Consider the following 22910-nt stretch of genomic DNA (forward strand, 5'->3'; position numbering starts at 1 on the left):
ATGAGAGCATGCAATGTTGCCTTAAAATTTGGCTAAAACTAGGCATTTTAGAAGAAAGCACAATCTTTTTGGAACAGCCTGGGATGCACCTTAAATGCTGCCTTGTGAGGGCAGCTCATTAAGTCACACATTAGTGGTCAGACATTAACTGGTCATCTGGTCATAACTGACGTCAACGCCACAGGTCCTCCCCAGCAGCAGGGGGCAGTATTGAGCGGACAGACGTGTGGGGGTGTACATACCGACACATGTTGGCACAGTGCCGTTCCATTGGGCCAGTGTGTTGGGCACTGCCTCACACCTGATGGCACTAGCACCATGAAGAGTGTAACCTGGGTTACACTCGAAAAGCACCACCGTGCCCATTCCAAAGTCATTCCCAATACGCTTCCCATAGCGAGGCTCGGGCACGGAGCTGCATTGGGAAGCACTGGTCCTTGGAACAGCTGCAGAAATGCAAGAAGAAAAATAAATATACTTTTCCGTTAAAACGTTTGGAGTCACTATTTTTATTTATTTATTTTATACTTCTTTTCAACACCAACACATTAAATATCATTAAATTAATCAAAAGCGACAGCTGCTGAAAATTCAGTTTTGCATCAAAGGAATAAATTACATCTTAAAATATATTCAAAGAGAATACGGTTGATAAAATGTTAATAATATTCCACAATATTATGTTTTACTGTATTTTTAATCAAATAAATGCAACCCTTTTTTATATATCTAAAAAAATGCACAGACCCCAAACTTTTGTGCAGAAGTGTTGCAGTATACACTATACTGAATACATATTGTGTATAAACAAATCATTCAAAAACAAAACAAACAAAAAAACATAAAAGATTTTAAACTATAGCATGCTGCTTTGAAGTGTCCATTTATCATAAGTTATTTTACATGAACTACAATATATATTGTTTTTTATTACATTTGTTACACTAGAAATAGAAGATTGAGCGCATTGCATCATGAAATACATTATTCTACACAGTGTACTGTGTTGTATACTGAACATTTAATACATACAGTGTTATTTAATGCATAACCTACAGAGTTATTTAAATACAGAAAAAGATAAATACTGCACACTGCTAAAATAGAATAAGTAGTATGAAAGTAATCTTTTCCAACATAGATTAGTCAAGAAGTACATACCTTGATACACAAAATGAAAACCTTTAGCTGTGTTTGGTCCCTCGGTTTTGAACCTGATGGTGATTTCACTGGCAGAGCTCAGTGGTAAAGGCTCTACTATCAAAAGAGAAGTTTGAGGAGAAGAAGAAAAGAAAAGCAGTTCTGTTATTTGTCTGCAGCTACAGCATTGGCATAAATGAGAGCATTAATACGTCTGCTGAGCGCTGCCACATCAACACGGTGAAAGGAAATCATGTGTTTGCAGTACACCAACACGAGCGCTCCAAAAGTTGAAGACTACAAGGGAAAAAGTGTGATTGCATCCTTTTCTACTTTAATACAAATTATATTATATACAGTATCAGCATAATTTAAGTGACAAATGACATGGAATTTAAAAAAATAAAAAATAAAAAACCTTTAATGTCACTTATAATTATGTAAAATGTTGTAATATAATATAACATTAATAAATATAAATTAGGGTGACTGCATTAATTTGCCATTTTAATTTAATGTTTAGTAAGTGATACTTAATATTTAGTATATCTATAACATATTATAATAACAACAACAACATTTAATTACATTTTATTTTTTATATTTAGACTTTACTAGATTTCTAAACTATTACTTTATTACATTTTAAATTAGTATTTATAAATGTATATTTATAATGGTTTATATTATATGACATTATATTATATTATATTAAATTATATTATATTATAACTGCATGTCAGAAGCACATTAACAACAACACAACATTCAGTGCAGCAGAGCTAATTTGAGAATGAGATCTGACTGCGGTAGTCCTTCATTAAGTTCAATGTCATCACGTCTCAGCAGACGTGCCTTTAGTTGGTTTCACGCAATGATGGTAAACAAAGCCTTTTACCAGAGTGAGAGCCATGGGCAGAGGTGAGGAGCGCAGACTCTGTCGAGGGCCCGTCAAAGATCTCAAGCATATCATTTGGGGTCGTCTGGAAGAACATAAACTGGCCGAAGAGAACTGGAGTGAGAGACAGAAGAAAGAACTTCTTAAAAACAAAAACCCCCACTGTTGGTTAATGGCTGTAATTCATTTGCTTTAGCATATAAGACCTGGTTACAGTCAGGGGCGGATCTAGAAAAATATTGATGGGGTGGCGACAAGGGGGCAGGAATTTTTGAGGGGTGGCAACATATGGCAGACATATATATACAATGAATTTAGTCACAGTTATCACAGTTTGACAATAAATATATGTGCACACTACAAAAGGACACAGGCTATCATTTAGAAACTTAATCTCATGCAATCAATGTCTTGCATTTGAAACATATAAGGAATAAGTGACCATACCCCATAAGCAGCACCACACTCACTAATGCATACAGTATATTAATACTTCTTAGTAAAATATTATTTGAAGTGACAAAACCATGGTTCATTTGCAGTTACCATGGCTACAAGAACGATGATTTGTCGTGTTATTGTTAAAACCATGGGTAATTGTCGTAAGGGAACCTGAAAAAAAAAAAACTTTCACAGGAATGTGCCTGAAAGTGATAAACGGGCCTCGTTTTTACCTAAATGATATATTCTTTATTTTAATATATATAAAAAATGTATAAGGTGTGCATTGTAGCTGACACCTAAATTAACACATTACAATAGTTTTATGACTGCAAGTCTTTCTCCTCAAATGCTCTTGAGCTTCAAATTTGCGTTTGAGCCCATGTAAAAGAGTTGTATAATTTACATATGATTTACAGGTTATTTTAATAAATATCAAACATTTAATTTAATTGTGCATTATAGCTGACACCTACATGAACAATTAGAGTTGTTTTTATGACTATAAGTCATTCTCCTCAAATGCTACTGACGTTAGAAAAGTGTATACCAATATCGCATGTAACTTTAGAGACGGTCCCTAAATTTGAGACTCGTCCAACGTCCAACATAAAGTCAACTTTATGCCTGTTTTTTTTTTTTTTTTTTTTTACTTTTAGTTTTCCTTTCCCTTCGCTGGATTGCTGATGTACTCTACCCGGGCATAGATGTTCATCCATCAATTATGAACATTCAGCCGCAAACATTAGGTGCGAGCGGTCGCGAGGGCGGATAGGAGAATGGAGGAAGTTTTTTTTTTTTTTTGGAGCAACTGGGATGGTGCCCATAGACAGTAGATGGTGTTCCCTCTGGGAGTTGGTGCTCTACGCAGACTGCGTACTCTGCGTTTAGGAAGTGACGGTACTGAACACCTTTAATATTGCAGACACTAGTCCATATCGAGATTTGATTAAATGCTCTACTTTTGATTTATTCATTAAAATATGGCCGAATTCCGTGACGTTCTGCTTTATACAGCAAGTTCCATTTCCGCGATTCAATCCCTGTCTCTTTTCAAACACAAACGGGGTGAATTTATGAATGAAAGTGTGAAAGTTAGTTCTGAAACAAAACGAAGTTGTTACGTATCCTCACGCTTTTTAAAACTGGGTAACGTATCACGTAGTAGCTAGACTACACCACTGTAACGTTAGTTATTTATCATCTCAAAGTCTGTGCTTTCATTAAAGCTACATTTATTGATAGATAATAATTTTTTTCCCAACTTTTCCTCCTGAGTGTCAGGCCGGTGACACACTGGCTGCGTGGCGGTTCTGCTGCGTGCGTAGCGGCTGCTTTGCGTTTTCTGTGTTTTTATACTATCTTTACACACCAGAATCGTGCCTGGCGCGGCGCTGGCGCGCTGCTGCTGCTGTAGGTGACAGAGGGAGGTCACCAACAGACCAGGGTCTTGTCTTCATGACAACAGTATCTATACTTAATGTTGAGAATAAATATAAAGCCTACTGATTAAGGACACCGTCAACAGTATTGACAGCAAAATAGACTATGTTTGACAGGTGTAATACTTAAAAAAATAAATTAATAATTTTCGATTTTCAATTACATTTATATCTGAATATATGTCAGAGTTCGGGATCGCAAATCATTTGAGTCTGTTTGGGGATCGCGAATCATTTGAATCAGTTCGGGAGTTCGTAGCGGGATCGCGAATCATTTGAGTCAGTTATGGGGATCGCAAATCATTTGGATCAGTTCGGGAGTTCGTAGCGGGATCGCAAATCATTTGAGTAAGTTATGGGGATCGCGAATCATTTGAGTCAGTTATGGGGATCGCAAATCATTTGAGTCAGTTTGGGGATCGCGAATCATTTTATCAGTTCGTAGCGGGATCGCGAATCATTTGAGTAAGTTATGGGGATAGCGAATCATTTGAGTCAGTTCGGGAGTTCGGAGCGGGATCGCGAATCGTTTGAGTCAGTTTGGGAGTTCAGAGCGGGATCGCGAATCGTTTGAGTCAGTTTGAGAATCGCGAATCATTTGAGTCAGTTTGGGAGTTCGTAGCTGGTTCGCGAATCATTTGAATCAGTTCAGGAGTTCAGAGCGGGATCACGAATCACGTAAATTTTCAAATTGGCCATAACCTTTAATTCGTTGCTGCCAACTGGGGTGGCAGCAGGGGTGGCAAGGCTTTCTTTTCTGTCACCTCGGTAGATACGCCCCTGGTTACAGTATATTTATATCGTTGCAGGACAGTATATCTACAGATTATTTTTTATCAGTTGGCATCCCTCCCAAAGGAAGATTTTTTTTTTTTTTTTTTTTTTTTATCAGTTCTACATGAATAAGAGAAAATTGGCTGTGGCAAAAAATAAATAATTAAAAATAAAAAAGGTAGTAAAACACCCAATGCACTGGGCTGCATCAGAACATCTAAACATGCAGAGGCAAGATCTGTGGTGTCAATTATAGCTGTCAAAAGTTCTGCTGGAGAATGAACAGAATATTGTGGTGCAGGTAACAGAAAATTAATAAACATTGTTCATTTTCTTGAAATAGTATTTCAATTATAAAAAAAACTACAAAAAAAAAGAAAAAAAAAAAGAGAGAGATACATTAATTAATACTAAATACAAATTACATTTTTATTCTTCCCAGTAGTCGAAATGTATGTTCAAAATGTAATACAATTTATTTATTTGGAGAAGTAGTATTTCTATTAATATAAAATAATAACAAGCAACCAAATAAACTAATTTATTAACACTGCACTGATTTTTATTCTTCACAATAAAATAATAAATGTTTTATTACAGTTAATGTATATAATAATACTATTCATTCATTCATTCATTCGTTCAGAAATGCAATTGATATATCAGACATCTTATTTGTGATGGCTGTTCTATGGGTTGAAGGTGTAACAGAAATGGCGTTCTCCCTTATGGCTTTCAAAGGGACCGCGTAGTCAAGTAGTCCTGGAGCTAAAAAAAACTTCCAGTATATGACATCTTCAACAATAGAGCTCATATTTCTGTTCCTCCTTATAGCAGTGCTCCCAACACAATCATCACTTATTGAATTTAGCAGTAACCAACTCTACCAAAGTCACAGCACAAAGCCATAACGAGAGATTCAGACTTCTGCAGGGAAATGCAATCAATTAATCTCACATCTCTAAATAAAGCTATAAAACAGCAGAGGAGTTGATACTCAAACTCTAAAGAGAGTAAATGAATCTGGTTCGCCGAAGGGCCTCACAGCGGAGTCTGCCTTCAGGCAATTGCCACACATTAGACAGATAATAAAACACGATAGATGCCAGATCACAAAGTGAGGAAAACAGCACCATGTGTTTGTCATTTTCTATGAATAATTCACAATCAAACTTGCACACTCTTTCTACTTTCAGGAATTTGAAAGAAATACATTTCCTGTAATTGGACAAGGTATGGTAGTTGCACATTTGTTTCATTTTTAAAATGGCAGCACATATTAAAGGGATCATATGACGTTGCTATAAAGAACATTATTTGGTGTAATGCAATGTGTTTATGCAGTTTAAGATTAAAAAAGCATTATTTTACATATAATGTACATTATTGTTTCTCCTTTATGCCTTTCTGAAATGCGTCGATTTTTACAATGCTCATTGTTCTAAAAATAGCGAGGTGTGCTCTGATTGGCTAGCTATCCAGTGCATTGTGATTGGCCGAATTCCTCAAGCATGTGATGGAAATGTTAGGCCCCTTAACACTGTTATGCCGTCTCCCTAGTCTCAGCCTCAGATGTCACGGACCGATGGCTAAACGTCTGATGCATATCGGACAAAAAAGTGGAAACACAAGTCGTCATCTGATTGGTTGAATTCTACAGGATTCCCATGAGATGCGTGTGTCGTGTTCTTTTCACCTGGAAACAAAGATACCGCGGCGCCAAACCCACTCACGAAGAAGAAAATGCTCTCCATTTGAATATATTTTCAACATTGATATTAATAAGAAATGTTTCTTGACAAAGTAAATCATCAAATAATGTCTAAAGGATCATGAAATTATCTTATGAATAAATTATATTGTTTACATTATTTATATATATATATATATATATATATATATATATATATATATATATCCTCAATTCATCTTAATTCTATTTTGCCATGGCATCAATTCTCTTCTCCAAAATCTATGGGATTTTTCACCCATCTTATCATCCACTGGTTTAAAAATCAGACACGTCTTAGCTATAGTATAAATTCGCATCCTCAGGCATTTTAAGTTTGCTTAAATATTTTTTACACAACCATTTCCCATATTTTTATAAATATTTTAATACATCCTCATCCCCAATATGTATTCATTTCTATGGAGGAATATCTGCAGTTCAACAATTCAACATAATTACAATTATAAAAAACAAATTTCAGCAAGTATTCATTATTTTTAAATTAATGATACACAGTTTATTTTATTCTTCGCACTATGAGAACTTAGTATTTATAAGTGTTACTGTAATCTTAATTACTGATTGATTTATGCATGCATAGATGCATGCAGAATCAGAAACGGCTTACCTATTAAAGAAGTGTAATTATAAATTAGACTGACAAATAACAGCTTATTACAACTGTCAGTATTATTCCAAAATCCAGCTTTTCAAAGCTGATGGTTAAACATTTAATATCTTCTGATCAGTTGTCACACGTTTACTGTGGATAGACAAACTACTTGTCGCATTGTGTTTTTACTATTTACAACTCATATATCAGCTACTTTCCTAGCCACATCTATTATCAGAGGTCAATAATAAGGTCTCAGTGGGAGTGTGTGACTCCTGGAATTAATATTTCAGCAACTGAGATGCCAAAGTCCCTTTTGGGCATGTGGTCTGGCAACCTTATCCAATCTTATTATAATACAGGTACAGGATATTAGTCAACAAATCAATATCATGCATTCACTGCACGATTAATTCTGACAGACACAAAGGCTGCTGACTAATTGGGTCTTCTGTCGTTTGTTATACAAGAGCCATGTGGTGTTTGATCTTCACACAATGTCAAATAAGTAACATTATTCTTCACATGCTCTGAACGGAGGTCACACAAGCTGTCCGGTTGGACATTTCCATCCCCTGAGGACTGGGAAATCAAACAGTGCAGGGCCAATCAAAATGATCTACACTCGACATTAGGGATGCACTGATACCATTTCTACCAAAAATTCAGAGTATGATAAACAGCACAGAAATCTCATTCCAAATATTGGCTCATTTTAGATATTTTCATGAAAGCTACACATTCCGAAAAAGGTAGCGGTAAGAGGCCGGAAAAGTTAAATGTACATATAAGGATATACTACAAATATGAAATACATTTCTTTTAAATGTCTAGCACAGTAAAGAGGCAGCAACATATGATAGACAGAACAGAACAAGAAAGGTTATTAACAATTTACAAAGTATTAAAACATGAAAGTTTGAAGCAACACAGTGCACATATTCGCATACAAAAGTTCAAAGCACAAAGGGAAGAGATACTGATGTGTAGTGTATTATATTGGTGCGATAGTTTATTGAGCCTTTTCTTTTAACGTTTTTCAAATTTCAGTTACTGTTCGTGTGCAGTAGGCTAGAATTTATTCATAGTGCTCTCTACTGCTCCGGTGTTGTGATCTAACAGACATCTGGAAGAAAGTAACATGATTTAGAAGCAGCACTGAACTCCTGCAAGATAAAGTCCTTTTTCTGCAAAACCATTGATCTTCATCTTCAGACCAAGAGTAGTAATGGGAACATTGAACTTGACTTTCGTAACCGAACGTGAGATGCAGTCTGAATGCAGAATGGAGGATGGCAGACACATCATTTATCTGAACCTCATATTAAGCTGGAAAGCTTCAGAACACTTAGAATATAGTGCACAAAAACATGCTTTATGATGTTTTTGTTCCTTTAATGGGGCTTAACAATAACACAGACTATTATACACACAATATCAGATTTGGATCAGCCTCGTCTGACTGATCCCCGATCCGGCAGAAAATGCCAGTATTAGAGCCAAAACAGTTACTGAGTATCGGATCGGTGCATCCTTACTCGACATTAACACAAAGACTCGAACGTTTTAGTGCCTTGTCAACTTTAATAGTTTAATAAAGGTCTCGCTTTTCATGCTTTTTTTAAAGTTTTGATTGTGTTTACAGTGTGAAATATAACATGTTCATGTTTCGCGTGTAAAAAAACACATGATGACTTCCTTGTTCTATAAAGTCCCTCCTTCAGAAATACGTAACGCGTTCTGACTGTGCCAGTGGTTCCTGTGTTGTGATTCGACAGCAGCTGAGCACAGGCTGACCTCCTGCGAAACGCGATTGGGCTAGTTTTGAGAAGCAAGTGGGCAGGAGCATTTACTTATAATCACAGGAGCGTTTTTACTGACCAGATGCGCATGAAAATCGCATTCGTTTTTTTGCACAGCCCTAACATCTAGTTAACAAAGATAAACAGTTTTACCCTTTGTCTAATAAATTACAGAAACTGTTAAACGCACCAATTTAAATAATAAAATACACTTGTGTTCCATAAAGAACGCCTTCTCCAGACAAAGAGGGAACTGCTCCATCTTTCAAGAATAATCTTTGTGCGAAACCGGCATTAAACTGATTGAGATTGAGGAAGCTCGCTGTCCTCAGCAAAATGTGCTGCACATAGTTTTACATGTGGATTATAATTTTCCGGAACAGAGTTAAACATAAATTGTAACCATTAATCTCCGTGTACAGCATCCCTGGGAAGCCCAAACAAAGGTGATTGGACATAGAGATGAAAATAACAGCGTTTCGACGACATGGCGACAAACGCAGCTCTTCCTTCTTCTCCATAGGAGCGCAACAAGACCACGCCCCCTTTTTTGTGAATTCAAGTGGGCGTCATAAAACTATTTTAGTGAAGTCATTACTGCAGGAACTAGAGGGCTGTAGTCCAAATAGGTCGTTTTTTGTAGGCGAATTCTGTTAATCTCGCTTGGCATTGAACTTTGATCTTTAGTATTTTACAGATATTATTTATACTCTAACAACAACATTACACACTAACTAAAGTTTAAAACATGGCATCATGAAGAACGGGAACTTTAAGTAAAGGAAATGGAACTGTCGTTGGCTTGACAAACTCTTTCTCAACAAAGAAAGCGAAGACCATTGCAACCAAATCTAGCAGACATCTTTACAGCTGAGGTCACCTTTGTGATCTAGAAGGGTAATAGTTATTGGCTGTTCTTGTCCTTACCAATCTGACAGCGCTTCCGGGCTTTTATAGTGCTGAGCGAATGTGTGCTAGATCAGTGAACAAATAAATCAGCGGTGGCTCTCAGCGAGGTTTCTTCTCAGGCAAAATCTGCTGTCTAAGATGAAGGAACAACAAAAGAAGCTGCTTATTTTATCTGCCTTGGTTTTAGATTTAGGTATTTTACCCATTAATTTCTATCCTTTTCAGAATGCTGATTTGGAAAATAAACTGAGATGAATCTTACGGATTTGAATATGATTTGAAGCACACATTATTTGTAAATCAGTAAACCTCAGTACAAGGGTTTCCCCTTATTTCTTGAAAGGATGAACTGCTCATCCCATAATGCACTGGAAATAATGTAATCAAATGACTGATAATACAACTTGTACAACATTTGTACTAGGGATGCTCATATTGACCGTTTAACCTTTAACCGAAAGTAAACATTTTGACCGATTAATACTCAGTTAAACATATTAATATTCAGTTAAATGGTTAAAATCTTTTTTAAGGTTCTTTTTTTTTAGTTTGCTGCATGGTTTAAAAATAAAATAGCCTACTGTATAGCTTATATTTATTAACTCACGGAGCGCGTCGGCACATGCAACCACACACGTGACACATGCCCTGCAGAATTATTCTTTTTTTTTTCGAGCAAGGGAAGCAAAATGAAGCGAGCGAAAAGAAGCACTGAGTGGGATCATTTTAACAGAAAGGGCGACGAAGTTACCTGTAAATTATGCGGCACCGTATTAAAATACAGCAGTAGTACAAGTACGATGCAGTACCATTTACGAATCAAACACCCACAAGCTTCGAGTGATGAAGGGCAAATTTTAACTGAATACAGGTTCTGTTGTTGATCTGTTCTGTATGCTGCTGTTTGCACTTTGCACGTTAAAATAAACCCTTTGATAAAAAAAAAAATGTTTGTATTTTTTTAAAAGGTCACAGATACGCGTCAATTTTATTTGTATTTAATGGCAATTCAATATTTATAATCTTATCAGTTAGCGGTTAAAAATCGATTAACGAGCGGCGGTTGTCGGTCGGGAAAATTAATCGAAATGAGCATCCCTAATTTGTACAATTATAAATGAAAATATCACTAGGTATCAATAACACTAGACTGATTAGAAATGTAATGATTTTTTGCACATTAACTTTGGCAGCCAAAAATACTGTTTTAAACTACCAATTACAGAGTGAATGCTAACAAAAACTAAACTAACCTAAACTGAACACTAGACTGTATTGAGAAATTTAACAGTGTTAAAATTTCATGATCTTTGGTTAGCATATAAACTTTGGCAAAATACAGAAACTCAAATGTATTTATAAAGCTATAAATAATAAATGAAAAACGACAAAAAATAATAGTAGATTTTAAATATTAAATAATAATAATAACTAAAAATTTAACTGTAAATGTAACGCTGTTAAACTTTTAAATTATAGCTAGTTAGTGCATCAACTTGTAGCAAAACATGTAAAAAAAAAGAAAAAGAAAAAAAAACTATAATAAATACATAAAAGTATTTAACTAATAATAATAATAGTAATAAACGTTAAACTACCTATTAGCGAAACCAAAAAATAAAATGAATAAATAAACTGAACACTAATCTGAGAAATTTAACTCTTTTAAACATGATAGCGAGTTAGCACATAACAGCCAACCATAAAGTACTAAAATAAATAGATCCGATTCAGAAACAAACAAACAATAAATAAATAAACAAACAAATAAACAACTCTAGCAGATTTCATCCTCTAACTACCTTGGAGTTCATGGTAGATTTGTCTTGAAAGGTTTAAACACTACCGCTAAAAAACTCTGTCTACAGAGTCGATAAATAGTATTGTAATTCCAGGAACCCGACTGCACTCTATTTACAGCTGTAGGAATTATATCTTACATGTCTGTGATTAACGAGTCCATTCAAGGTTAAACTACTGCAAAATTGCCCATCACATTATCCTATATGTCCTGCACAGTGAGTAATACAAACCTAAAAATTAAAAATAAAATGTTAAAAATGAGGTCGACACCATATGCTCCATCAACAACAGAGAGTCCGCAGGTGGATTGGAGGCTAACCAGACTTCCACACAACAGAATGAAGGCAAGAAACGAAAAAGCCTGAAGCTCAAACTGCAGCCGCATCCACAGCGAGGCCCGATGTTACAGAACTTCAAACACTCACAGACAACATGGATATAAACCCCCGTCACTTTGAAATGAACTTGGTGTAAATTATTCAAGGTGGCGCAACAGACTGTAGAAATAACTACGACAAACATTTGTGCTAGCAAAGCAGCGGAGAGCTGAAACTCTGTGACTCATCTCTCTGGAGTACGATTCTTCTCAGCATGTTCCCTGCTACTAACCCACCAGGCTAGCCACAGGCAATGTTCACAAACCCTGACGCCTTGCTTTGCAGTGACAATGAAGGAAAAGTTTTGCAGTAAAACAACTCTAGAGTTAATGCTTTTACATGCTCCTCTGCCCTCATCTTGACTACTGGCCCACATCAACTTAAAGCTGCAGTAGGGCACTTTTGTAAAAATATATTTTTTACATATTTGTTAAACCTGTCATTATGTCCTGACAGTAGAATATGAGACAGATAATCTGTGAAAAAATCAAGCTCCTCTGGCTCCTCCCAGTGGTCCTATTGCCATTTGCAGAAAGTAATCCGCTCCCGGTAAGAAACAACCAATCAGAGCTGCGGTCCGTAACTTTGTTTGTGTTCAAAATGTCGAAAAATGTATATAATAAGTGAGTACACAATGAATCCATTTTCCAAACCATGTTTTTAGCTTGTCCTGAATCAATAGGGTGCACCTATAATAAGTGTTTATATTCAGACTATTTTAGATTGCTTCGGGGATACCGCGGCGGAGTAACCCAGTACCTTTGTGATTCTTCATAGACATAAACAGAGAGAAGTAGTTCCGGATACGATGTTCTTTCGCAAGACGCAAGCAGTTCTGTTTATTAACCGCTAGAGCGTCAAAAGTTACCTACCGTAGCTTTAAAGTGCCCATATTATGCTCATTTACAAGTTCATAGTTTTATTTCTGGGATCTGCTAGAATACGTTTACATAATTAAAAAAAGTATTATGATAATAATAAACTTTTCCTCATCGTAGCAGCACCTAATTTTTAGGTTTTTAAGTAAAAAAATTATTATTAGTGGATGATGTTGCCATTTGTTCACTCAAAAGCCGTGGTGCATAAGCTCCAATAGCAATAATAATAGCTGGGTTTCCTTTCAAAGTTGCGAATTTAACAGAAATTGGAATATTGCATAAAATATTTGCGCATAAGCACTAATGAGTCAGAGAACAAAATCGTCACCTGACAGACTGGCAGTAAATATCACTAAGCAAAGTACAAGAAGCCACTGAATATTATACTTTTCATATATAGTAAATAACTTTTACCTCAGAGATAGCAGAAGAAACACAATAAATGCAGGCATTGCTTTCAGACACGGATGCTGCTGTTCGGGAATGCAGTCGTGTAAATCAGTTATGGGAGACAGTTATGCAGAAATATTCTGAAGATAGACTTTGCTCGGGTATTTAAGAATGACCATAACAAAATGTCGGATGCTGTGTAACAAGATCTCTCGACTGGTTAGTCAAGTTATGCCGTCAAATAGTGCAAACATGACATTTTTGATGTGGATGAATTTGGCAAATGTGTTTCCATGTCCTATTATATGCATTAACACTTTTTGGTCAAAAACAAACTCAAGTGAACTTTTTTCTCCCCTTGAAATGTGGCATTTCAATTACTTTTTCTGAATTGATGTCAAAATACACATACTGTAAAAACAGGGTGATGGAAAAATAGCTAATGAGGCCTACTATCAATCAGAAACTTCCCAAAAAATAACAAAAGCTTTGAGCAGGGCTATCCAATGGGTGGTCCACTGGCCAAATCCAGCCCACCAAACAACATACATACATATATATATATATATATATATATATATATATATATATATATATATATATATATATAATTTTAAATAAAGCATGCATAGGTGGCTTTTAATACTTGTTCAGAGCTTGGTTCTCCCACACTGGCATTAATTGCATTAACCTGAAGTTGGAGCGTGCAAGGGTGCAACAATCGTGGACGACCGATGTCCCCACTCAGAGATGGAAATGAACACGTTTGAGTGATAGTGTGTACGACACCATTGTTCAATCCGCAGCTACACGTGTGTGGGCGGCTGCAGTCGTTTGCCAGTGTTTGATGCAACACATGCCCGCGGGCACGTACTCCCGCTCATGCGCACAGCCCCCATAGCGGGGCGATCCACGTGTCCTCAGGGCGAGATTTTTGCACTCACACTCTCTGGAACATCTGCCACCAGTTTAAGGGGGTGTGAATTTGAACTGCTGACAGGGTGCAAGCTGGGATAAGTGTGAGCAATGCAACTATACATCGAAGACATTGTGATTGGCATAAAAAGACCTGGGCACTGCATGAAGAACAAAGCTGTCAACTGTGGTTTACATAAATCTAATAGAGTCCCCAATGCAGGCCAAGTAGCTCTCTCAACACTGCCAAGATTTCTCATACGCTGGAAATGCTGAGAGACTCTGGTACAATGGCAACAGATTTTCTGCCGTACTGCACAATGTACGGTTGGTCGACAAGTTTATATCAACATGCACGCTGGAGTCTAATATGTTCAATTTATGCCTAAGGCAGTTGTGAATAATTCAGTTTTCCTCTCAAAAGACAGATGCTATTAAAAAATGTCTGGATTTATTATTTGTGACAGAATAATTAAAGATTTAAAGCTGGACAAAGAAACAGAGAACTGCCTTATTATTTCATTCAAAAGGTCATGTATAATTGACAAGCTTAAATGAGGAGTAAATACTTCTGACAGTTCTGTTCAGAGACTAAAATACTGCTAAGTTGGTGCACAATGTTTTATTGATCTCCAACATGACGCATAACAAAACAAAAAAAAAGAAAAATAGGTGATTGGTTTTCTTTCAGGCCTTAAAAGTCACCATGAAACATCTTGCTTCCATAACATTTTACTTCTATAACACATCTACAAGGATTTAACGCAAAGAGAAGCTTGATGAGGAACTGAATCGATTGTGAAAATTGGGAAAGCAATTATTTATTTATTTCTTTGTTTGTCTATCTTTGGAATAACATGTTTCAAAGAGTTATTCAAACCCATATATAGGCTTTAAAATAAACATTTAAAAAGTATATTAACTACAAAGACGTCAACGGATATACATATTCAGTAGTTTGGGATAAGTATAATTCTTCAATAAAGAAAAAAAAGACCATTTATTTGATCAAAAACAGGAATATCGTTTAATATTATTATAACTGTTTTCTATTAAAATATATTTAAAAATCTATATTATTCTTGTAATGCAAAGCTGAATTATCAGCAGCCTTTACTCCAGTCTTCAGTGTCACACATACTACAGTTTTTATAAATGTCTTTAATGTAATTTTTGATGAATTGAATACCTCCTTGCTGAATAAAGTTATAAATACTCCAAATTGTTAAACAGTAGTGTATATTTAACCATGCAACATCGATAGAGTGACGCACATGTGGCGGGACATTTGGCAAATCACTTGATTCCTCTTTCTTTGATAATGTGTCCGCCAACTTTAAATATGTTCATCAAATATATTCTGACTGGCTGAGATTGTTTCAGCCGCCTGTCACTGCAAACTTGCCGGGTTAAGACACTAAAAAACACCCTTACTGATAAACACAAAAGTCAGCCAGAAGAACAACTCTATGAATTTCTCTAAGAACAACTCTGAAACTGTTGATTCTCACCTCTTCATTCTGTTGCAGTTCATGAACCCAAAGTTCTGTCTCTTTCCAATGAATTCAAGTCGAAGAAAAACTGTTCAAACAATGTATTGGAATTATTTGCATAAAGCATTTAAACAAAAATATACAAGGCACTGTTCTTTTCAGAGTCTTAAAATACAACCGAGTGAAAGCCACTGACCATGTTCTATTTCGAATCTGAAGATGAAAACGCTGAAACTCTGAGATGAGAGGTTTATTTGAAGTGTTGGGAACTTCAAGTTTTGTTTGATGTGATATTTTAAGACCTTCAGTGGTTGGTGTTCTCTTTTCTTTATTCTGTGTCTCTCTTCCTACACAGTCACAGTTAAACGGAACACTTTCATAATCAAGTTAGATGCCCCAAGGCACGGTTCCCTAATTTTACAAGCATTCACAGAAAAACATTTAGTCAATTTAAAACAGACTTATGAATATAAACTTCTGCTAACTCAGAGGGTTTGAAATTGATAAATCACATGAAAGATGGGCTATTCAAATTCTTGTTAAGCCAAATTAATTGAAGGATGTGTCATTTCACACTACAGTTTTTCCCACAAACGTGTGTCCTCTCGGACAGTTCATGTAAGATTTGAAACTGATGCTTCAAAAATTTCATTATATATAAAAGGTGTTTGCTAATTATAAAATAATGAATTTCTCATTGCTGCTTGTCACTGAAGTTGCCTTTAGAAGCTCACATTCAGTGCATTTCATGCAGTGCATCAGTAGCAAATCTTAAGTTTTAGTAGCAAAAACAAACATCAAAAAACAGAGCTGGCATCATCTTCTCACAGTCCCTTGCTACAGTGGTAAACAGCTGCCGCTAGAATTCCCAGCGGTACATACATTGATGATGAAATCGTAATGTGGTTCAGAACCAAATAGTACAGTATGACGAGTGTCATCTAGCTCAGCTATAAACTGAACGATCAAACCAAGAGTCAAAAACAGCCTCTTCAGCACTTTAGAGTCACACACACAAAGCTGCACCTGAAGATCCTGATCATTTGTGTCTCATCTCATTGTTTTATTTCAGTCCTGAACTTTCCTAGGCTTGTTGGAGAACAATAAAGTGTCATTCGTGATGGCCCACAGCTAGAGAACACTATGAACCACAAAAACAATCTCAGTTAAAGCTCTGCAGGCTTGAGAGTTTAAGTTTCTACAGTTCATGTAAGGTCACTAAAGCATTTGCCTTTGTTCCTGAATGGTTTGGCATCTTGCCGTGCACAGTCAATGTCGCTGGTTACAAGCAAAAACTAAATAAATACGGACCAAAACACGATCCAAACATGATCTCAGTTACCCTACAGAGTTAAAGTCCAAAGCATTTCAGAAGTCCTGATCCTGCTGGGCTGTACTGATACCCCTGATGTTCAGCAAAACGACTTAAGAGGCGGTCTGCAAAAAGCCGCTGGATTTTGATTTTAGAAACCTATTAAAGCTAAAGAATTTCTGGCATTGTTGCAGGAACGTACACAAATGAACATTTCATTTGTGGCTACTGTGCCTATTCAATTACAGGAACTGCTAGTCTCAGAAATGAAAAGAAAGAACAGTTCCCCTCAATTTCCGTTTTTTTCTTTCTTTCTCACTAAAAGGGTTCTCTTCACAGCGGCACTTGTATGTTCTGTTCAATAGCAGCGAATGGTCTACTATTAATAAGCCTTGACGTTCATTTGTATTCATTTGCGGTGAGGTTGAAAGTGTATTTCTTACCGAACTCTCCTGGCACTGAGATCTCATACACACAGGATTGGCCCGTGGTGTAGTTGCGAGGGTAGTTTGGGGACAGAATCGTGCCCTCTGAACCCGTAGACCGGCTTCCACATGGAGCTGGAAGAAACAAACGAAGCTTCAGCTTGAATCCATGCATGTATATATTTAAAACACAACCAAACCTTTGGTTATTTTATGCGATTAACAAGACTTTAAAGGTGGAATATATAATTTATTGTTTGTTTTACAGACCAATTTATGTGGATCAGTCATTTTTATTTCTTGATTTGAAGCATTTTACATAGAACTCAAACTATTAGCCAGACACTTTTAAAAATGCAACATTTGTGGCGCAAAAACAATGAAAAAAACAAAGACGAATACATACATATACACACATACACATTTTATATATATATATATATATATATATATATATATATATATATATATATATATATATATATATATATATATATAAAATATTAGATTAAGTAGATTAAATAATAGAAAAATAAATTGTTGCCCAGAAGCTGAAGAACTTAAATTGCTATAATGAAAAATAAAGGCTAAAAATAAATAGAAAGAAAGAAAGAAAGAAAGACAACATTACTCAAACTAAAATTAAAAACTGAAAATATATAATTCTAAATATTAATACATACTAATAGCATACAAATAATACTACATGTGGTGCATTATTTCCCTGAAATTGTTTAAATAGTATAAATGTATGTTGCCAACAATTATTTATTGATTTAATTATTTTGACCTACACATACTGTCACAATAGTAGAAAAATGTTTACGCTGTACATTATAGCTGAATTATATTACACATGAAAAACTCTCATGAAACATTATTTATTGTAAAACTGCCTTGTAAAGAAATATGGATTTTAATACACAATCTACTTGCAGTTCATTTAAAAACATGTGGTATAAATAAAATGTTAATTTTTGTCTCAGGGCCAAAACTTTATTTTTAATGTTTTACGGATGAGTCCCACTCTAAGGATGTACCACAGTTATACAGAAAACAGCGATAGGAGACTCCATCTCATGCAAATCTACAATTTTTCTAAAACCAATTTGTCAAAAATAACAAGTATATAAATAAAATACAGTAAAACTTTTGCGTTGTGGAAAGTGGAAAAAATGAGTCCACCTTTAACTGAATATTCATTTGAGAAGGAACTTTGTACCATTTTAACAAAGGCAACATAAAGTGAGGAGTAAATCTATATAATATGGCACAATATGACAGCTGCGGCAGGAGCGCTAGAGTTATAGTGAGCATTGTTAACAGCGCTCAGTCATTCATCAACCAGACAGAACACAATTATAGGCCTGACAATAATACTTTTCAATCTCGTCCCCGAAAATACAACCTATAGAGTCTTTTTAAGATACAGTCTTTATCCTATCATCGATTAGAGGGACGTTTGAATTATTTCTTCACAATAGGCCAAACTATTTAACATAATGCAATAGAGATAGGCAAAAATAATCATGACAAAAGTGGGGTAAAAACGTGATTAGGATCTAATGGAGCAGGCAGAAGCTTTCATCTAGTCATACTTTACAAAATATAAATCTTTCTTTGTAAGTGACATTTATAGCCATTGACTTGCACAAGTGGATAAACTGCTGCCCCGTTTGCATTATTTGATGGGAAATTCAAAGTCTCAGTGTGGATTTATTATTGCTGATCCCACAATATTCTGCGGTGAAATATTAATTTCAGAGGATTAGAAAACAAGACACGATGACAGAATCAATGCATCAAGACGCTAAATCCTTCACTCGTGAGTCTAAGAACATCATCATTTGTGACTCATGTTATAATTGTTCATCTCTGCAGATGACAAGAAAAGTGTTTACAATGTTTCATGTCAATTGAAACATCTCCCAGTGCTAGATTTTCACAAATCTATAAATGTCTTTCTAAAAGTCCCTATATAATTAAGATCCATCTTTTCATACTGAAGGGATTCATACACGACTGTTACCAAAGCTTCAACATTCACTGATGCTCAAGATCTGGGGGTGAAAACATTTGAGAAGGATAATGTACATTTTGCATTGCATTCAATACTGCCCTTAAGCTACAGAAATTATGTAAATGTTTCCCAGAACATAATACATGTACAATATACCTTGATCATTCAGTTCCAAAAGTTTTCTAAAAGCTTGTAGAGTTGTGCACGCCTCTCAATTGTCCTCGGTGTGAAAACATGGAGGCCAGAATCATACAGTCACTCTTGGAAAGGGGTCAGTTATGATGAAGATGCTAGAAAACAACTAATGTGCAGGATCTGGAGGATTTTTCACAAGAACAGTGGGAAGCTGAACTGCTCATGACAAACAGCTTTCACAAAACAAAGAAACAGTCATTGATCATCCAGATAATGTCACACATTAAGAATAAGTATTCATAGACTTTTGAACAGGGCCATATGTGAAAAATGCATCTAATTATTTTGTCTAGTGGACTATATGCATACATAACATGTTAAATAGCTTATACAGAGAGGTACTGAAAGAGGGGGGAAAAAATGAATGCAATTTTTATTTTGTCTAATTTTGTTAAAATTCTTAACATTTTACAGAGATACACACTTACACATAAATACACACAGCATATATGACTTCTGATCTAACTTGAACTGAAACTGTCATTTCTATCTATATAATATATTGTATCTCTCAATAGTTACAATAATGAATTAGATATTTGGATTTTAATTGGCTAAGTAAAATATTGTAAAAATAGTATAATTATCAATACGTTTGACACTTTTATAACTAAATGTTATTTTGGCATCACTGAGATACTATTATCATTTTTAATAACAGTTTAAATAGTATTTAATTATATATATATATATATATATATATATATATATATATATATATATATATATATATATATATATATATATATATAAAATAAGCTGAAATAAAGTTTACTAATCTTTTAGTAAACTTTATTTCAGCTTATTTCTGTCTTATTTTCTATATATATATATATATATATATATATATATATATATATATATATATATAGAAAATAAGACAGAAATAAGCTGAAATAGTTTACTAAAAGATTACAATGAAAGTTGTAAGTTTTGACTAAGTTTTGTAAGTAAGTTGTTGAATTGATTCATAGAAATGATTGAGCTGATTCACAGAAATTAATTTAAATATTTTAATAGAGATGGTATTAAAAAATGTCATACGAGAGAAGAAAATATGGTAAAACTATTCTGATAATCACACTGACTTCTGGAAACTTAATGGCCAAATAAAAAGCACTTTAACAATGTTGTCAAATCACTACAACTATATTGTAAAGATCCAATAAATCGCACAACCCTACTACAGACCTATATAAAGCCAGATTAGAAGTATATTTAGTTCTGACTTTTTTAGTGAGTGATCAATCCTCTCCAACTCCCTATAACTCACACTCTCCACACATGCACATGTACACCGTGTCCCAGCCGTCTCCAGAGACACAGGTAAGACGCAGCACATAATCCAGCTTCTCTTCACACCCGTGAGCTGGTCTGACAGTGTGTAGTGTAAGAGACAGCCGTCAGATGATCTGTCCAGTCCTTGTGGTTTGTGTGCACATGTGAGAGGATGACAGGCCATACACGAGACCCCAGCACAAACACATCCATTATTAATCAATGCTTTGCATTTTAAAAGACCTGCTTTCGATTTGAATATTTTTTTAAATGTAATTTATTCCTGTGATGCAAAGCTAAATTTTCAGCAGCATTACTTCAGTCTTCAGTGTCACATGATCCTTCAGAAATCATTTTAATATGATGACTTGCTGTTAAAAAATTAAATGAGAATTACATCAGATACTATTGGTGTTTAATTATTAATACTTTATCAGTAAGATTATTATAATTTTTTATTAAGATGTTTTTTATAATGTTGAAAAATGTTTTTGCTGCTTAATATTTTTTGTGAATGTATTTTTTTAGGATTCTTTGATGAAAAAAAATCAAAAGAACGACATTATTTCAAATATAAATCTTTTTTTGTACATTATAAAATGTCTTTACATTCATATAATTCTTTAAAAACTTATTTTAAAACTCTTCATTTTCCAAATAAAAAACATTTTTAACATTAAAATAGAGAACGGTTCTTTTAAATTTTAATATTTCACAACACTACGGCATTTTTGATCAAATAAATGCAGCCTTGGTAAGCATATAAGATTTTTAAAAACATGTGTAATGTATACTAGAGTCAGGTGACTGAAATGTGATGTGGTTAAAATGCAAGAATTCATGACATCAACCGAAAAGGAAAGTCCTTTCAGAAGCTGAGCAAGTTTTTACATTTTATTCAACAATTACAAAGCTTTGTATTATTTGGAATAACGAGATGTCATGGAAAAACAAGGAGCATGTTTTAAACAGAGTAATTATTGATGAAACCGTCCACTGAGATCTGAATCCACTCAACGTGCATCTTGTCTGATCAATCAGCAACTAGTTAGCCACACAGCTCACGCTAAAGAAAAAACTTTCGGCTTCAGTCTCCCATGGCATAGCAGGAAACATCACAAAAAAAGCTGAATATAAAGTCTTCCCATAACATTCCAGCTGTCTCCAAGGAGATGCGGGGAGCGATGCTTTATATCAGAAGCTCTGTGAAGATCATTTGCAAAATAGCGCAGAACAATGAGCCATTACTAAATCATTGTGAGTTGTTACCCGCTGGACTGTTACCTAAAACCATCGCTTTCCACAGGATGCTTTTCCAACACATACTCATTCAAAGAGGGTTAGCAAGGCCACCCACACATGCACGCATGCATGCAGAAAAAAAGTACTCAGAAATCAATAGACCAGCCTTTGGTCCAGATCAGTACAGTATCAACTCAAGGATGTGTCAGACGCATTATGCACAAACATGTGTCTGCACAGAGAACAAATACTTGTCATTGACAGATTCATGGGTATCTCTACCAGACTTCTCAACTAGCTTAACCAGCTTCTTCTGAAAGACCTTACTTAAAAATAATAATCTGACTGTGCATTATCATACAAACATCTTAAATAGTAATATCCCATCTAAAAAAATGACAAAGTGTGCCTTCTTGTTTCTTTCGGGGTTATTGATTTGCCTCTAAACTCATAAACCAGACTCTTATAATGAGGTGATTTTTGCTAGTTATTATCAGGGTTTCGTTGACACTCACTGAAAGTTCACATGCATCCTCTTACTGTGATTACACCTAATCAGCCGACGTGGAAGTTCACATAAATGCCTTCAATGATGTTCATTTCTAGCAAAAGGTCATCACAGCTCAATTTAGCCCTTTTCTGACATTTTATTTGAGGTCTAACATGTGGCAGTTTTTTTTTTTTTTTGTGCAAAACATATTTTTCTAATTATTATTTTCAAAAGTTATCAGTGTTTTGGAGTACTTGTAAACACCCTCATGTTGATCTGTTCACAAGAAGAAAAAAAAAGGATAAAACACGCAAACATCCCACATAGCTCCAAAAATAGAG

At 35.1% G+C, this 22910-nt stretch overlaps 1 protein-coding gene across 3 annotated transcripts in view; it reads right to left on the reverse strand.

The window, feature by feature from the left end:
* LOC113059293 (CUB and sushi domain-containing protein 3-like) overlaps positions 1 to 22910 on the reverse strand; it is a 215314-nt gene that overhangs the window by 85537 nt on the left and 106867 nt on the right. For all 3 annotated transcript variants that reach the window (XM_026227680.1, XM_026227681.1, XM_026227679.1), the window contains exons 31-34: positions 17363 to 17479; positions 2039 to 2152; positions 1162 to 1257; positions 243 to 446 (exon numbers count right to left, since the gene is read on the reverse strand). In XM_026227680.1, the coding sequence (XP_026083465.1) occupies positions 243 to 446; positions 1162 to 1257; positions 2039 to 2152; positions 17363 to 17479 (531 nt within the window). The remainder of the gene's footprint in view (positions 1 to 242; positions 447 to 1161; positions 1258 to 2038; positions 2153 to 17362; positions 17480 to 22910) is intronic.

Source organism: Carassius auratus, chromosome 41 (genome assembly GCF_003368295.1).
Source record: "Carassius auratus strain Wakin chromosome 41, ASM336829v1, whole genome shotgun sequence".
NCBI classification, from domain to species: domain Eukaryota; kingdom Metazoa; phylum Chordata; class Actinopteri; order Cypriniformes; family Cyprinidae; genus Carassius; species Carassius auratus.